Source organism: Globicephala melas, chromosome 5 (assembly GCF_963455315.2).
Source record: "Globicephala melas chromosome 5, mGloMel1.2, whole genome shotgun sequence".
In the NCBI taxonomy this organism is placed as follows: Eukaryota; Metazoa; Chordata; class Mammalia; order Artiodactyla; family Delphinidae; genus Globicephala; species Globicephala melas.
The window spans coordinates 63,807,194-63,825,874 of NC_083318.1; the positions used below are offsets into that span (position 1 = coordinate 63,807,194).

Sequence of the window (18,681 nt, forward strand, 5' to 3'; positions counted from 1 at the left end):
GGCTCACCCTCAGGCAGCTGTAATGTGAGGGCTTGATGGCTGCAACATCCTTTGTTTACTGAATTGGCAGGCATCATTTATTTTCATTGATAAGGTGCGTATTCAAGGAATGATTTAAATGAACTCAGACTCTTGCATCTTCCCGTACAAAGAAAAGCGCTGACTTCATTAACTTGAGATGTCTGTTTTTCTTTATGTTTTTCTTTTTTTTGCTGCGCCACATGGCATGCAGGATCTTGGTTTCCCAACCATGGATCGAACCCACACCCCCTGCAGTGGAAGCCTGGAGTCTTCACCACTGGACCACCAGGGAAGTCCCTGTCTTTCTTTAATTAACAATAATCTTTTGATGTTCCTACTACCTGGTTTCTTGCAAAAACTCCTATATATCCTGGCTCCTCCCTTACCTCTTCAGAGCAGTCCCTCAGTGTCATCTGAGAGGCTGTCTTCCAGGCTTAAGTCCTCAGCAAGTCTATCAAATAAAATGTAATTCTCAAAAAAGAAAAAAATTATGGTATATCTGTAAAATGGAATACTATGAAGTTATAAAACAATGTTGAGGGAAGTCTCCATGAGATATGCTATATTTTGACAGAGAAAAAAAGCAGGTGAAAAACAGTGTGTACTAAGAAAGGGGGGCAAATAATATATATTTTGCCTGTACATGCATAAAGAAATTCTGGAAAGCTACATAGAAGGCCAATAATACCTAGAGATAGGACATGGTTAGATGGGAGAATATGAGTAGGAAGACACCTTTTCACTATACACTAATTAACTTCTTGATTTTTGAACCATATATAAAAACATTAAATTGAATGAAGCAAAAACAGTAAACCTAAAATGTCTTAGGATTGGAGACACTGGGTATCTGAACTGACTTAGACTTTTTGAAATATCCAGGAATGGGGATGAATGGGGTCACTATAGGCTTTCTGTGATTATTCGCAGTCCCTTGTGACAAGATCTACTTCTTCGTGAAGTCTCAGAACAGGCATGCTACTCAAACTCCCCGACACAGCATGCGGCTAATACAAACAAATACCAGGAGCAGCTATTTTAAAGTCAACACACAGAGCTGAAAGGGCCTTTGAATGAGCTGACCACTATGGTTTTTATTGTGACAACTGTTTGGCACTAAATATTCTAAATATTAACGTAGTGCCAAGTAATCTAGATATTAAGAAGCACAATCTGGGCTTCCCTGGTGGCGCAATGGTTGAGAGTCCGCCTGCCGATGCAGGGGACACGGGTTCGTGCCCCGGTCCGGGAGGATCCCACATGCCGTGGAGCGGCTGGGCCCATGAGCCATGGCCACTGAGCCTGCGCGTCCGGAGCCTGTGCTCCGCAATGGGAGAAGCCACAACAGTGAGAGGCCCGCATACTGGGGGAAAAAAAAAAAAAAAAAAGAAGCACAATCACATGCAGGATATAAAGTCTGTTCCCCTCACTGCCTAGGAATTAATTGCCTTAAAAGGGTAAATACTTTTTACTCTATGGTCTAGAAAAATGTCAAATCATAAAAATGTAAAAGGACTTTGTACACCAAAATACAGGGTTCCATTTTGCTCAAGGGTTAAGTCTTTGGTTACAAGAAAAAGTATTACAAATAAGATGTCAAATGGAATATTCACAATGAAGCTATTAACTTAGCTGGACACCAGGAAGATGAAAGAGAAGGGAGGCTCTAAGAGCTGGCAGATCCTGAGGGATTATTTCTATAAATGTATACAGGTTTCCAGTGGGAAAGGCAGAAACAGAACAGCAGTGAAATTGGACAGTGCACCAGCAGGCTTTAACCCTGTGATTTTGGAGTTGTATACAGTAATTACAATATCCTTAGAACATCTACCCATCTTTTGATTTACTCCAAAATTAAATTAGCAATAGAGCTGGTTTCCACAACTCTTTATCTGAAAGACAGTCTTTCAGAAGAGTGGGCAGACTCATTCTATGCAGCTCTAGAGAACAAAACTGTGGGTAAATATCACGATGAAGTGGAATGTAGCTCAATATAAAGAATCATGCAGCAACTAGATATGCTCACAGATTGCAGCTAGATTCTGCTACCACATGAAGTAATGAACTTCATATTCTATTAAATCATCTCAAATACATGCAGCACATCATGGCAGGCACAATGGATACTGTGATATTATGATATAATAAGAAATACATATATTTGGTCTTCATTCTGGTTCCTGTCGGAAAGCTGCTAAAATCCTTGGAATTTCCTGAGTGATAAGGGTGACAGGAACATCTTTTCTTATTCATAATAAACCCCTTTCAACCATATCTGAGTTGATGTTAATGAGGTGACTCTTAGTGGGCCCCCAGAAAGCTTCAGGATGGGGACTCACTGGGAGTCTGACCAAGTGATTAGAAGGTTGGAACTTCCAGCTTCCAAGTTATTCACCAATGGCCAATGATTTACTCATTCATGCCTATGGAATGGAACCTCCATAAAAGCCCTAAACAACAGGGTTCACAGAGCTTCCCGGTTGGTGAACACATGGAGGAGCTGGGAGGGTGGTGCACCCAGAGAAGACAGGGAAGCTCTGTACCCCTTTTCTCCTCATACCTTGCCCTAGGCACCTCTTCCATTTGGCTGTTCCCGAGTTGCATCCTTCGTAATAAACTGGTAATAGTAATTAAACTGTTTTCCTGCCTTCTGTAAGCCATTCTTACAAATTATTGAAACAGAAGAAGGGGTTGCGGGGACCCCCGATTAATATATATTTTATGAAAACAGCATAATCTCATTCGTGAAAATTTAGAATACACAGAAAAGTAATTATATCGCTCAGAGGAAACAACTGCTTAAACCATTTAAAGACATGGCTGTTAGAAAGGATTTCCACCAAATGCTAAAAGAACTGGGGCGGGGTGGAACGACTGGCCAAGATAACTGAATTAATACTCAAGCTCTAGAGTTGTGCCTTTATATTTGGATTAAAGAAGTGAAATTTCACCTACAGAAATTAGTATACTTGGTTTACAGGTGGGACTGGCTCAAGGGTCACAAATACCACAAATATAATAAACACTTGTTTTCCCATAAGGAGTTCAATAAGATTATTTTCAACTAGAAGAACACATTTTAGCTTTACTGCTGAGGCAAAAATTTACGACGCTTATCAGAGGGCACACTGCAGATTAATGAATGCTACTGAAGAGACAACATAAAGAAATCTGGAGTTGGGGAACCACCACCCATCATCCCCAAAACCTAACGCAAGTCTGCCCATTACTTTCTTGCCCAGAGGCATATAATTATTACCCCGCTGCACCAAAGGACTACATTCTGACAAAGTTTCTACTTTGGGACAGGCACTGTACTAGCTCCTGTTTCTCTAAGTTGTTACATTTACAGAATTTGATGGGATACCCAGTTCACACAGTAATACCAGTAATTAATAATGTACTAACAAGTTCCTTTATAATGATACCTTACTGTGTTTTGTTTTAGTTTCACATACATAATAAAGTGGTGCTCAGCTTCAGAGATGTGAAGTATAAGCAACTAGCCTATTAATAAATGCAATTTGGCAATATATCAAAAGCCCTAAAATGTGCAAAAGGATGTTTGTTCAAGCATTATTTATAACAGCAAAAATATATTAGCAACCTAAGATTCCAACAAAAGGGAATTATTTGAACACTGGTGCATCCCCATAACGAATTATTAGTCAGTAAATATTTTTAAGGTAAATACATGCTGATATACTCACAATACAGTAGTGAAAAACAATATATACAAAGTGATCCCGTATTTGTAAGTATATATGAAATTGAATTGTGCCAGGCTTCACCATCCTGTAAACGTCATACTTCCATTCTTACAGTCAAATTATTATGGTATAAGACTGGATTGGCTATTATTTCCCCTCAAAGTATCCCTCAAGTTATGTCTGTCCTGAAAAAAAGATGCCTCATATTATAAGTCTGTCAGCTACATTCACCATGCGGAATACATCTTCCTGCACTGATTCTCACTTTACCATCACCATTGCCCATAAAGCCATGGAGGAACCTCCCTACTGCCCTTACCGCCTTGAGAATCCTAATGTCAGAGCCAAAGGAATGACTCCAATGTCTCCAAAGCTTCCAAACCTTGGGAAAAAATGGCCCCCCCGCCTTCACTCACAAATTCTCAAAGTTGCCAATGGATGCAAATAGATGGTAGGGAAAGAGTGAGGGGTTTGTGCTAGCAGCCTCGGTGTTCAGTTCAACGAGCCAGAAGTGCCCTGTTCCACGTGTATTTGCCCAAAAAAGGGTCTTGGAAGGATTTACACCAAGTTGTTAACAGTGGTCATCTTTTATTATTCTGGAAGTTTTTCCTTTTCTTTTTTTTATCTGTGATTTTATAATTTTATTCAATGAACAGGTTTTGTTTTTGTGACAGGACCAAAAAACACAATTTTTTAAGTTAAAAAATTAAATATTTAAGTAGGAAATACATAAGAACCATTTCCTTAAAGGGCAAACTGTAAGAATAATTTCTGGCAAAAAATTCAGTCTTATTCTGGTCTCTAATTCTGCCCCCAATGCCAAGCCTCCTCCTGTCCCATCATTACTTACATTCCTGAAGACATTCTGTGTCTGTGCAGTAGGACTGGGACTGCCTCAACTACAATGAATAAGAAGAAAGGAAAGTTAGCCACTGGACTTAACCAAAAATGGATACTATTTATTAGAAAGATCATGTTTTGCTTTTTAATGAATGCTACTACAGTATATATCATACCTTCAAAATCAGATAAAAACATAGAATATATTGAGGGGCTGTTCAGTTTGGGGGGATTATTTTCTCCTCAACATAATATTCAAATATACTGTGATCTAGTGCAATTCACCTATTTAAATTAGGAATTTTTAAAAGTCACCTGTGGATGGGTGCTGGTGGTGGGATGAACTGGGAGATTGGGATTGACATATATACACTAATATGTATAAAATAGATAACTAATAAGAAATCTGCTATATAAAAAATAAAATAAAATTTAAAATTCAGAAAAAAAAAAAGTCACCTGTGACAGAAACTCCTGCTGCCATATGTTATTAGACTTCCCAAAGGAAAAGCACTTAACTGTAGAGGAGAGCTACTAGAAAAAGAGTAAACTTCGTTAATAAGGTTTTTTTCTCCCTGAAAATTAGAAGCCTCTGCTTCTAATAGAAAAAATAGGTTCTCTTTGTAGAAAATGCACCTTTGAAAAGAAGGCTTTTTTTTTTTTTCCTTTTTGCTTACATCTGCATAAACAGTGGTTAGACAAGGAAGAAACTAATAAAAACGATACCACAGGAGTTGGGGGTGGGATGGAGGAATGGAGTGGGCTCTGATGAGAAGGGATCCGAAGTTTTCAATGTCTATCTTTATATACAATTTAATTTTGGAAACATATGATTATGAATTTTAAAGATAAGTGAAAAGTAAAAACCCATCTATCAATAAACATATATCATCCTTTTATGAATGTTCACCCTATGCTGAGGGCTTTTAGGATGTTTAGAAATGATCATCTCATAAATCTTAAAAGAGATGATACACAGTAAACTGAATGAACATGCAACTTTTCAATTCAGCCTCATTACTTTATAATGACACCCCCTCTCCATTAAAGCAGTTAACGCATAACCTGCAATTGTTTGGGGAAGCAGCTACAGAGCAGTTGTGCTTAGCTGGTTAAGCACGGGCTCTGCAAAAAGGCAGATCTTGACTTAAAGTCAGGCTCTGCAACTTTCTAGAGTTTCAAGACCTTGGGTGAATTCTTTAACACCTCTAAGCTTTAGTTTCCTCATCTGGTAAAATGGGGATGATATTACCTATATCTGAGTACAAGTGAGAATTAAAATACACAGTGCATATGAAATGTCGTAACAACCCAAGAAAGAAGAAACGTTAGCTATTATTATTACTGTGCCAAACAAATTATGACCTCATCTAAAACAATTATTGGAATTAACAGAACAAATCATCTTGTAAGTTGTTCTCTAAGATGATCAGGCTTGCTTTGGTGTATATCACTAAAAGTGTTCTATTTGTTTTTTGGTTTTTGTTTTTCAAATATTTATTTATTTGGCTGTACCAGGTCTTAGTTGTGGCATGCGGGGTCTTTAGTTGCGACATGCAAACTCTTAGTTTCGGCACGTGGGATGTAGTTCCCTGACCAGGGATCAAACCCCGGCCCCCTGCATTGGAAGCGTGGAATCTTGGCCACTGAACTACCAGGGAAGTCCCCAAAGTAGTTCTCCTTGAATTAGAATGGGAAAACAGATCTTAATTAATGTAAAAATATGCTGGGTACCTTAAACCTTCTTAAATATGAAAAGAATCAATCCAAAACCTCTTTAAAAATTTATGCATTCTACAGCTATTATCAAAAAGACAATAAATAACAAGTGTTGGTAAGGACGTGGGAAAAGGGAACCTTTGTGCACTGTTGGTGGGAATATAAATTGTTCGCGGCCACTATGGAAAACAGCATGGAGGTTCCTCAAAAGATTAAAAGTAGTGTTACCACATGATCCAGCAATTCCACTTCTGGGTATTTACCCGAAGAAAACAAAAACACTAATTCGAAAAGATAAATGCAGCCCCATGTTTTCTGTAGCATTATTTACAATAGCCAAGACATGGAAATAACCTAAGTGTCCACTGATGGATGAATCGATAAACACACACACACACACGCACACACGCACACGCGCACACACACACACACACACAGAGGAGTATTATTCAGCCATAAAAAAGAATGAAATCTTGCCATTTGCGACAACATGGATGGACCCCAAGGGCATTATGCTAAGTGAAATAAGTCAGACAGAGAAAGATACTGTATGATCCACTTATATGTGGAATCTAAAAACAAAGATCTCATGGATATAGAGAAGAGACTGGTGGCAGGGGGGAGGAGGGTGGGCAAAATGGGTGAAGGGCAGTCAAAAGATACAAATTTCCAGTTAAAAAATGAATAAGTTATAAGAATGTAATGTACAGCATGGTGACTATAGCTAATAATATTGTAAAAAATTACACATTCTAAAGAAATTGAAAAAAAGATTACTAGACCCTTGGGTCACAAATCAGACCTAATGAACCTCCTACTTTACATATACTTTAAGTTTTATTAATTTTTTCCCAATAAGCAATACATATACACAGTACAAAATTCAAAAGTACAAAAGGATACTCTATGCAAGGTAAATCTCTTGCTCTCTTCTGTCCTTCAGCCTCCACAGCACTCAGGTTTTTTTGTGAATCTCTCCAGAGATGTCCTTACATTTTTATAAGCATATATATATCTTTTCCCATTACTCTTCCACCTCTAAGTAGCATTGTAGCAAATGTAAAACAAAAAGATTTATTAGGTCTTTGGATTGAACAAGTACTATCTAATTACTTAAGATATCAAATAAGGAGTAAAAATAACTTTCTTGGGTTTAGTATTTAGCAATCACACAGCATATCCCAAAATCTACAGCTGTGATCGAAATGACCAATGAATTATCAGTTCATTGTACATTATGTAACTCAAGTGCCAGCCCTGGCTTTTGGCTATAGCTCTACTTGAACTGATGCCCTTGTCTTCAGGTCTGACTTGCTGGCTGTCTGTAGCTCAATGACAGCTACAAATGACATGATTTCCATGTGAAAAGCCCCCAAGTCTTTACATATCCACTTCCTCACAAATCTACTTCCATGGAGGGCCACACCACCAGCTCTAGGCTTCTTCTTCATGCTTCCATCAGTCTCATCCTCCTTTCTCAATGTGGGTCTACCAGATAAGATGCTCACTGTGTTCGTTTTTGACCTCCCTGTGATGTTGGCAGATCTGGGTTTCACCCCACACCCTTGCAGTGGGTTTGTAGTCTATAGCCAGGGTCACCAAACTAAAACCGTAGGCTGGAGGCCTATTTTTATAAATAGTTTTACTGAAACATAGCCACACCCATTTGTTTACATATTGTCTATGTCTGCTTTCACTACAACAGCTGAGTTTAGTAGTTGCCATAGAGACTCCAAGCCTAAAATATTTACTATCTGGCCCTTAAATTACTCAACACTACTGATAATGACAACCAGCTAAAGACATCTAGGAAATACCCATGAAATATGAGAAAAAACAAGCATTTTTGTGTAGCCATATAAAAGTGTTCATTTAGAAATGTGAGATGCTCATTAATTATGTCTAGTTATAATGCAACAATCGTTTATTTACTTATTCATTCAAAATGTTTACTGAATGCCTACTACATGCCAAGTACAGTTCCAGGTACTGAGGATATGGTGTGAAAAGGACAAAGTTTCTGAAAAGACAAAGTTTCTAGTCTTATGGATCATACAGTCTTGTGGGGGAAATCAGACAATTAACAAGTATATTATAAAAATGTCAGAGAGCCACACAGAGAAAGTAGGATGGCATACAGTGGCAGTCCAGTAGCCACTTTAAATTAGGCAGACAGAGGCAGTAACACTTAAGGGACTATCTACACAATAATAGCAGTAAAAGATCAAGGAGGTGAGCATTCAGGAATTCCAGACAGAGTAAACAACTAGGAAAGGCCCCTAGATGAAAAGGTGCCTGCGAGTTGGTATTGAGGAACCACAAGGCCACTGTGGCTGGGGCGTGTAAGCAGTATTACTTAGCTGCTGTATTTAGTCAACCTCAGAACCAAATGCTCTCTAGATATGCACAAATCAGCACAGTTTTCTGTTAATGGCATTAGTCTGACTGCCTCCAATTCTAAGACATATAACAGATACCTATATGTTTTATCAATGTGGAATAGGGGTACCTTCTTATTATCACATTAGAAATACATTTAAATACAAATATATTTTAATGATAAATTTATAAATTATATTACTTTAAATTATAATTTAAATAATTTATTATTTATATTACATTATAATAAAAATAAAATTACAGAATACTTAGAAATTAATGTGGATTAATTCACTGACTTAGTACAATTATCATTATGTTTTCTAGCATTAAGATATGCATACTTTCATATAATTACAATCATTATAATAACAAATATTTACTGGGAACTTTTATGTGGTAGAGACTATACTAAGAACTTTAATTTATTTAATCCTCACATTCAATAACAGGAGGCAGGTGCTATAACTCCTACTTTATGGATGAAGAAATGTGTTTGCGAGAGGTTGGCTAACATATCCAATACTAACTCCAGAGTCTAAATTTTTAATCTCAATTCCATTCTACTTTACAACATACAAAATTTTGTATCATAATTTTAGTTAACATATCATTAAACACTGTGTAACCAACCACAATTTGTTTTTCACAATTTTGCATGGTTACAGAATACTCCAGTGAGTTGATAATCAACTGATATAAAACTGAACTGAAGCAAATTCAGAGTAAAGCGAAAATGACCATAGATGTCATTACCTAATAACCTCTAAGATTAACACAGCCAATGTTTTCTTTCAGCACTAAGAGATCTCTTTCCCTTTAGGTGTCACCAGAAGGAGTAGGCTTCCCTTTGGGACTATGATAAAAAAAACGGTAATGTACAATTTGTCCTGCTATACAAGTTTCTAGAAAACTAATTCACTCACAATTGGTAAATATAGAAATGATGTCAGCTTTATGTGGTAGCTGTGTTGGTTCATAAATGATTTTTTTCTAGGTAAGGGGAACCACAGAGTGGGAGGTCAAATTACGACTTTGAGCAGGTCAAATTATAACTCATGCCATGCAGGCAGAAGCCTTTTCAGCTTTAAGAAAATTGTTAAAAAGTGCCTTCACACATGCATACACACACACGCATACGCACGCGCGCGCGCACACACACACACACACACACATGACCAAGAATGAGAAGAAATTATTCACTGGGAGCCTGGCTGACTGAAGCACTCCATCTCTAGCCCAAGCTGCAGTGAATCTTTGGGACATTCCACCAAGAGCTGGAGCTGGATCCTGCTCTTCTGGCTGATCTCCTATGGGTTCCTGGCTACACTCTACATGTTCACAAGCAGATGATGCTGCAGGCTCTGAATAATAAGGTGCCAAAGTATCATGACCACATTTCTAGTCCAGGACTTAGTGTTTTACCCAAACCAGCGTGTTGGTTCAGTATGTCAGATTCAAACACGATGGGTAAATTATAGTCTTTAAAGAATTTAAAAAACACATTTAGTAAAACAAGAGAGTCTTTTGATGGAACTCTTTAAACAGAGAGACCTAACTTACAGTGCATCTCAGTTTTCTCTTGACTTATTTGAAGAATACAGTGGGACTACTGATGCTGATTTTGGCTACTCCAAAAGGAAACCATTTATGAAAGCAAACATAACTAAAAGAAAACCAATAAACAAGGTCCTACTATTTTCAAAACTATATTCAAAATCCTGCAGTCAACCATAATGGAAAAGAATATGAAAAAGAATGTACATATATATATATATAGAACTGAATCACTCTGCTATACAGCAGAAAATAACACTACACTGTAAATCAACTATACTTCAATTAAAAAAAAAGAAAACCAAGGATAATAAATGAAGGAAACAGGCATGGTAGTATCTACAAGATGGAGCCATAAACTTCAAGTATTTTCTGTATTACAGTGGAGTGGCGGGAACTACATGTGGACTATCTACAGCCAATGGTTGCTGCCTAGGTAAACCTTCATGCTAACACTGATCCCAGGATCCCAGGGAAGATCTGGGATCTTCCCCAGCTAACCAGGATGGCCATGTAAAGTTCCTTAGATGAGTTAGCTTCAAAATCGAAGAGACAACATAGTATGATTAGAAGAAACGTTTTTCTTCCTTGGGGAAAAAGGCAGAAAACAGAGATTTAAAGAATACAAGAGTCTTGGCAGAGATTTCCTGTTAGGGAAAATGTAGAACCTAAAATAGTCTCTTAGGATATCCAGGAAGCCTCATATAGAACCTTGGCTGTCAGAGGCTGATGGAAAAACCGTAGATCAAAATAAGACTCTAATGACAAAAAGCAGATAAATGGAACTTCTATGAGGAAGCTTACCTTGGAGAAATTCTTTGAAGAAAATTACAAAAAACAGAAAGTCTCTCTTTGGAGTTATCAAAAGGTACCTGCTATGGATGTTCGTGTTTCCCTCACCACTCCAAATTCGTATGTTGAAGCCCTAATTCCCAAAGTGATGGAATTTGGGGATGGGGGCCTTTGGGAGGTGATTAGGTTTAGATGAGGTCATGAGAGTGGAGCCACCGTGATGGAATTAGTGCCCATACAGGAAGAGGGTGAGACCAGAGCCGTCATTCTCTCTGTGCCATGTGAGGGTACAGCAAGGTGGCTGTTTGAAAACCAAGAAAAGAGCCAAATCACCCTGGCATATCTGGCAACATCTTGATCTTGGACTTCCCAGTGCCTCCAGAACTGTGAGAAATAATTACTTGTTGTCTAAGCTGCCCAGTCTGTGGTATTTTTCCAGAGCAGCCTGAGCAAACTAAGACAGCACCTAAACAAGAACTTATCTGCTGTTTTTCTATGTCTGCTCAAGAACCTCATGTATATTGGAGGTGCTCTTCTTTCCCATGCACCGGGTCTACCTGTGGACTGGTAAACAGTGTGGTACAGAACAGTGGTTCAAAAGAGAAGCTTTAAAGTCAGAGGTATCTGGTTTCAAATTCTGTATCTGTTACTTTCTTAGGCAGAGTTTCAAACTATAGAAGAGATAAATACAATCTGTTATCTACCTTAATGTCATTGTGAGTATTAAATGACATAATTAATATTATATAAAATTAAATATAAAATGTACATAAAAACTCAGGTCATGGCCCACAGAATGCTTTCGGATTATAGCAACATGCAGGAAAGGGCTGCCTGTTTGTACAAATAAGCCTATTCATATTTATCACTACTATTTTTTCAAAAAGTGAAATTCCAAAACCAACAACAAAAAAGTACTTTCAAATCAGGTGTTAAACAGTTGGTCAATGTCCTCTGACCAGACCTCACACAGCTCACAGTAACAGGTTAGCTTGAAATAACCTTAGACTGCCAAAACCCAGCTCCCCCTAATTTTTAATACTGCACAGCATTCCATTTAATTGCATCATTTCCAAATTTGTATATGAAAAACAATGTTGTGGTGAATGTTCATATAAATACAGTCTTACACACTTGATTAATCTCTTTAGAATATGGAGTAGAGTTGCTATAGCGAAGGTATGTACACTTTAAGTTTTGATATACATTGCGAAATTAGAGGAGGGGAATTTTAAAGAAATGACAAAATACAAAGTACATTCAATTCAATTATTCCTGCATAATCACACCACTGAGGAAGCCCAGTGTTTCAACTGGGAGACAGCTAAAACCTAACTATATCTGATCACATTTAGTTCTTTTTTTTTAAATTTATGTTACTGAAGTATAGCTGATTTACAATATTGTGTTAATTTCTACTGTACAGCAAAGTGATTCAGTTACACATATATATGTACATTCTTTTTCACATTCTTTTCCATTATGGTTTATCACAGGATATTGAATATAGTTCCCTGTGCTATACAGTAGGATCTTCTTTATCCATTCAATACACAATAGTTTGCATCTGCTAATCCCAAACTCCCAATCCTTTCTTCCCCTATCCCTTCTTCCCCCTTGGCAACCACAGGTCTGTTCTCTATGCCTGTGAGCCTGTTTCTATTTCGTAGGTAAGTTCATTTGTGTCATATTTTAGATTCCACATATAAGTGGTATCATACGGTATCTTTCTCTTTCTGACTTACTTCACTTAGTATGATAATCTCTAGATCCATCCATGTTGCTGCAAATGGCAGTATTTCATTCTTTTTATGGTTGGATAGTATTCCATTGTATATATGTACCATATCTTCTTCATCCATTCATCTGTCGATGGACATTTAGGTTGTTTCCATGTCTTGGCTATAGTAAACAGTGCTGCAATGAACACTGGGGTGCATGTATCTTTTCCAGTTATAGTTTTGTCTGGATATATGCCCAAGAGTGGGATTGTAGGATCATATGGCAACTCTATTTTTAGTTTTTTGAGGAACCTCCATACTGTGTGTTTTCCATAGTGGCTGCACCAATTTACATTCCCACCAACAGTGTAGGAGGGTTCCCTTTTCTCCACCCCCTCCTCCACCATTTATTATTTGAAGGCTTTTTATTTTTTCTTCTTAATTATTTATTTATTTGGCCATGCCACGTGGTTTGTGGGATCTTAGTTCCCCAACCTGGGATCGAACCCAGGCCCTCGGTGAAACCTTGGAGTCTCAAACACTGAACCACCAGGGAATTCCCTGAAGGCTTTTTAATGATAGCCATTCTGACTGGTGTGAGGTGGTACCTCATTGTAGTTTTGATTTGCATTTCTCTAATAATTAGCAGTGTTGAGCATCTTTTCATGTGCCTTTTGGCCATCTATGTGTCTTCTTTGGAGAAATGTCTATTTAGGTCTTCTGCCCATTTTTTGATTGGGTTGTTTGATCACATTTAGTTCTTAATGACTAAGTAGCATCTCTACATATTTTCCTACAATATTAACAAAAATATTCAATAACTTGGAAGGACCACAATAATCCATGTACATTTAAGCCTGAAGACTTCAAATAATCAGGTTAAAGGCAAGTCTGAGTTTTTGTTTTGTTTTTTTTTTTTGTGGTACGCGGGCCTCTCACTGTTGTGGCCTCTCCGTTGCGGAGCACAGGCTCCAGACGTGCAGGCTCAGCGGCCATGGCTCACGGGCCCAGCCGCTCCGCGGCATGTGGGATCTTCCCGGACCGGGGCATGAACCCGTGTCCCCTGCATCGGCAGGCGGACTCTCAACCAGTGCACCACCAGGGAAGCCCAAGTCTGAGTATTTTGAAAATAGTTTTTGAATGTCTAACACTAATAGGTTGCCCAAATGATATGCATATAGTTTCCCAAATCCTACAAAAATACCTTCTAAATTTGAGTTTAATTAATTTATTGAACTAAAAGTCATCATGTAATTTATGGCCACTGACAAGACAACAACATAACTTATATGCTATACCTTTATGGTACAGTCTATTTTGATTATATATAAAGATATAGATACATGACTGTCCACAAACTCAATGCAACATCTGGCTAAGAGAGCAATAAATGTCATGAAATGGGATATGTGAGTGGGGGCCAAGAGGAAGGGGGACTCTGACATTTTGCTCTGTATTTCTACATTATTTCAAGTGTCCATAATTTAGATATTCACATATTATAAGTATCATTAAAAGGAAAGACAAAATTCCAATACCATGATACTTGAAAATGAGGCTGACTCTGATTTGCTGTTATGGACTCAATGTTTGAGTCTCCTCAAAATTCATATTTTGAAATCCTAATCCCCAATGTGATGGTATTAGGAGGTGGGGCCTTTCAGAGGTGATTAGGTTACGAGGGTGGAGCCCACATGCGTGGGATTAGTGTGCTCATAAAAGAGACCCCAGAATGCTTTCTTGCCCTCTCTTCACCCTATAAGGATACAAGATCTGCAACCTGGATGACGGGCTCTCACCAGAACCCAACCATGCTAGCACCCTGATCTTGGACGTCCTGCCTCCAGAACTGTGAGAAATAAATTTCTGTTGTTTATAAGTCACCCAGTCTACAGTATTCTGTTATAGAAACCCGAACTAAGAAATTTGCTAATATGAAAAAATAAATGAAGTGAAAAAAAAAAAAGTTGCAGAAACGTAAATATACTATGATCCCTTCTATGTGAAAACAAATTTCTAGAAAGAGATATATAGCAGACTGTATTTTCTAAAAACAGTCATAGCAGTATTTCTAACCACACACGCTCTTCCAGAATCTTACCACTCCCCATCAAGAGGTGGAGTCTCCTAATTCAAAAATGGTTTAAAATTAACTCAAAATATATTAAAGACCTGAATGTAACACCTGAAACCATAAAAATCCCAGAAGAAAACATAGGTGGTAAGCTCCCTGACATCAGTCTTGGTGATAAGTTTTTGGATCTGACTCCCAAAGCAAAGGAAACAAATGCTAAAACAAATAAGTGAGACTACATCAAACTAAAAAGCTGTTGCATAGCAAAGGAAACCATCATCAAAATGAAAAGGCGGGCGTCCCTGGTGGTGCAAGTGGTTGAGAGTCCGCCTGCTGATGCAGGGGACACAGGTTCGTGCCCCGGTCTGGGAAGATCCCACATGACGCGGAGCGGCTAGGCCCGTGAGCCATGGCTGCTGAGCGTGCACGTCGGAGCCTGTGCTCCAGCAGCGGGAGAGGCCACAACAGTGAGAGGCCCGCGTACCGCAAAAAAAAAAAAAAAAAAAAAAAGAAAAGGCAACTTATTGAATGGGAGGAGATATTTGCACATCATATATCAGATAAGGGGTTAAATATCCAAAATATATAAAGAACTCATATAATTCAATAGCCAAATAAACAATCTGATTAAAAAATAGGCAGAGGATCTCAATAGACATTTTCCCCAAAAAGACATAAAGATGGCCAACAGGTACATGAAGAGATGCCCAATATCACTAATCATCAGGGAAATGCAAATCAAAACCACAATGAGGTATCACCTCACATATATCCATCATATATATATATATATCAATATAATGCAATTATTATTCAGCCTTAAAAAGGAACAAAATCTTGCCTTTTGCGACAACATGGATGGACCTTGAGGGAATTATGCTAAGTGAAATAAGTCAGAGAAAGACAAATACCATATGATCTCACTTATATGAGGAATTTAAAACAACAACAAAAGATCAAGCTCAAAGATATAGAGAACAGATTGGCGGTTGCCAGAGGTGGGGGTGTTGGGAGGTGAGTGAAATAGGTGAAGGGGGTCAAAACGTACAAACTTCCAGTTACAAAATAATTTAAGTTATGGGGATGTAATGCACAGCATAGTGACTATAGTTAAGTAATAACATATTGCATATTTGAAAGTTGCTAAGAGAGTAGATCTTAATAGTTCTCATCACAAGAAAAAAAACTGTAACCGTGTATGGAAACAAGTGTTAACTAGACTTACCCGTGACAATCATTTCCCAATATATACAAGTCGCACACCTGAAACTGTTGTCAGTTATACCTCAATTCAAAAAAGAGGTGAAGTCTATTCCCCCTCCTCTTAAAGCTGAGCAGGCTCAGGACTGCTACAACCAGAAGTATAGTAGAAGTGTTGTATGTGACTTCTTAGGCTAGGTTATAAAAAGTATCCAGGCTGCATGGTTCTTTCCCTCCCCCATCCTCTCGGGATGGATGCTTCTTGCCCTTGGAACCAAGCCACTGTGCTGTGAGGAAGCCAAGCAGCCACATGAAAAGGCCGTATGTAGGTGTTCTGGCTGACAGTACTAGGTAGGGTTTCAGCCACCAGCCAGCATCAACTGCCAGACAGTGAGTGAGCAAGCCTCCAGATGCTTTTCTCACTCCCAGCCTCTCAGTCGTCCAGTTAAGAACCCAGACATTATGCAGCAGACAAGCCATCTCCACTGTGCTCTGTATGAACTCTAGACACACAGTTTGTTAACTTAATTGAAAGGTTTTTCTTATGCCACTGAGTTTTAGGGTAATTTGTTATACAGCCATAATAACGGGAATATAAGAGAAATTGTAAATAGCTTAAAATCAGTAAAGTGGCAATGAGAGGCTGGAGAACATAGGGAGATTTTCACTTTTCCATTTCTACACTTAGTACTGCTTGAATTTTGTGACATGATGACATGCACTAGCTATTTTATCTTTTTTGTTTTGTTTTGCAGTACGCGGGCTTCTCACTGTTGTGGCCTTCTCTCATTGCGGAGCACAGGCTCCAGACGCGCAGGCTCAGCGGTCATAGCTCACAGGCCTAGCCGCTCCGCGTCATGTGGGATCTTCCCGGGCCCGGGCACGAACCCGCGTCCCCTGCATCGGCAGGCGGACTCTCAACCACTGCGCCACCAGGGAAGCCCGCTATTTTATCTTTTAAATAAAACATAACCTCACTTCTGTGAAGGAGGCCAGAAGGGGGTCCCCTCACACAGTACAACCTGATGTCAATTACACGAAGAATTGTCAATTACAGACCTCAACAGAAGATCATCAATCACAGGCCCCAACAGGAAAAGATGTACACTGCATCTCCTACAAGAAACTGACTACCCCAGCAACTCAGCCAATGAGAAGCCATCATCACCCTGAGCTCTCACTTTTCTCCAATGGGTTTTTGTTCAAAACAACACCTCCCAACTTACTCCTTTCTCTCTATAAAATAATGTCCCTCTCCTTTATTCCTTGGACTTGCTAAATAATATTAAATTGGGGATAAAATATATATACCATAGTATCTAAATGTTTATTTGTGAGAAAGATCCGGGAAGGTGCATACCAAATTCATCTAGGGAAGTAGGAACATGCCAGATATAGAGAAGTGAGTGAGAAGTTTGGGCTTACTTTTAATGTATTGATTTTGTGAAAAAACATTAGTATATTATTCATATTAATAAACATTTTACAAAAATATAAATTAATAGGAAAATATACTAACAGTAGATATATTTGCTGGGTAGAGAAGTTTCTCAAGAAACTTTTCAGGCATACATCTTCCAGGAAAAGGCCAATAATAGGTCTTACTTAACGTGACTTATTTAAGTACAGTGGACATTAGTCACAATTTACAAGGCCTTCAGGCTTGTAAGGGGAATCTGACCAATGATCTCCCAGATCACATGCTTACAGTACTTTAATACGGAAACAAATGTAAGTAAACTAGAGATGCAGAAGTTTCAGTTACATGGTTTAGATTAGAGCTGAAATACAGAGCTCAACAAACAAACAAAAGGGGGATTATCTGCATTCCAAACCTTAGTTTACAACAGAAAGGAGGAAAAACACAAACCATAACCTAAATTCACATTTCTAAATCCATCTGTTCTTTCTGGAACTCCTATCATTAATAGAAGAAACTGTATACCAAGAGACAGCCAGTCAAGGAGAACAGGAGAAGTAGCTGGCAAGAGAGCAGAAGAGGATAAAAACAGAATAATTCTGCAAATGGGGAACAGAAAAAGTCTCTCGCCAGGCCATCTTTATGGTTGTAAGGAAATATAAGTGATTTAAAAAAAACCCAAACAACTAGATATATCAGTTATAAGGAAATACCTCCTTAAAAACAAAACTAACCTCAGAGGAGACACACACCAAAAAACCTACAACTTAAAAGAATGATTTATAATTAGACTATGATTTTGTGTTGGCATCTTTCTACATATCTACTAGTATTCTACTACTACATCAATAAAAACCCATATTTATCCATAGGCATATTCCCATGTTAACAAGTAATGAAACACAGAACTGTATGTAACATGGTAAAGATATCCGATTTTTTTTTTTTGCATTTTATGTCTCATTTTTAATTCATTTTCAGTACTGATTATGGTTTTTTTTTTCATTTTAACATCTTTATTGGAGTATAATTGCTTTACAATGGTATGTTAGTTTCAGCTTCACAACAAAATGAATCAGTTATACATATACATATGTTCCCATATCTCTTCCCGCTTGCGTCTCCCTCCCTCCCACCCTCCCTATCCCACCCCTCCAGGCGGTCACAAAGCACGGAGCTGATCTCCCTGTGCTATGCGGCTGCTTCCCACTAGCTATCTACCTTACGTTTGGTAGTGTATATATGTCC

The 18,681-nt window shown here is 38.3% G+C and overlaps 1 protein-coding gene across 1 annotated transcript in view; it reads right to left on the reverse strand.

Annotated features, from left to right (window-relative positions):
• Positions 1–18,681, reverse strand: part of SMIM14 (small integral membrane protein 14) — a 71,584-nt gene that overhangs the window by 10,713 nt on the left and 42,190 nt on the right. Inside the window, exon 3 of the mRNA XM_030881080.2 lies at positions 4,582–4,630. Within this exon, the coding sequence (XP_030736940.1) occupies positions 4,582–4,630 (49 nt within the window). The remainder of the gene's footprint in view (positions 1–4,581; positions 4,631–18,681) is intronic.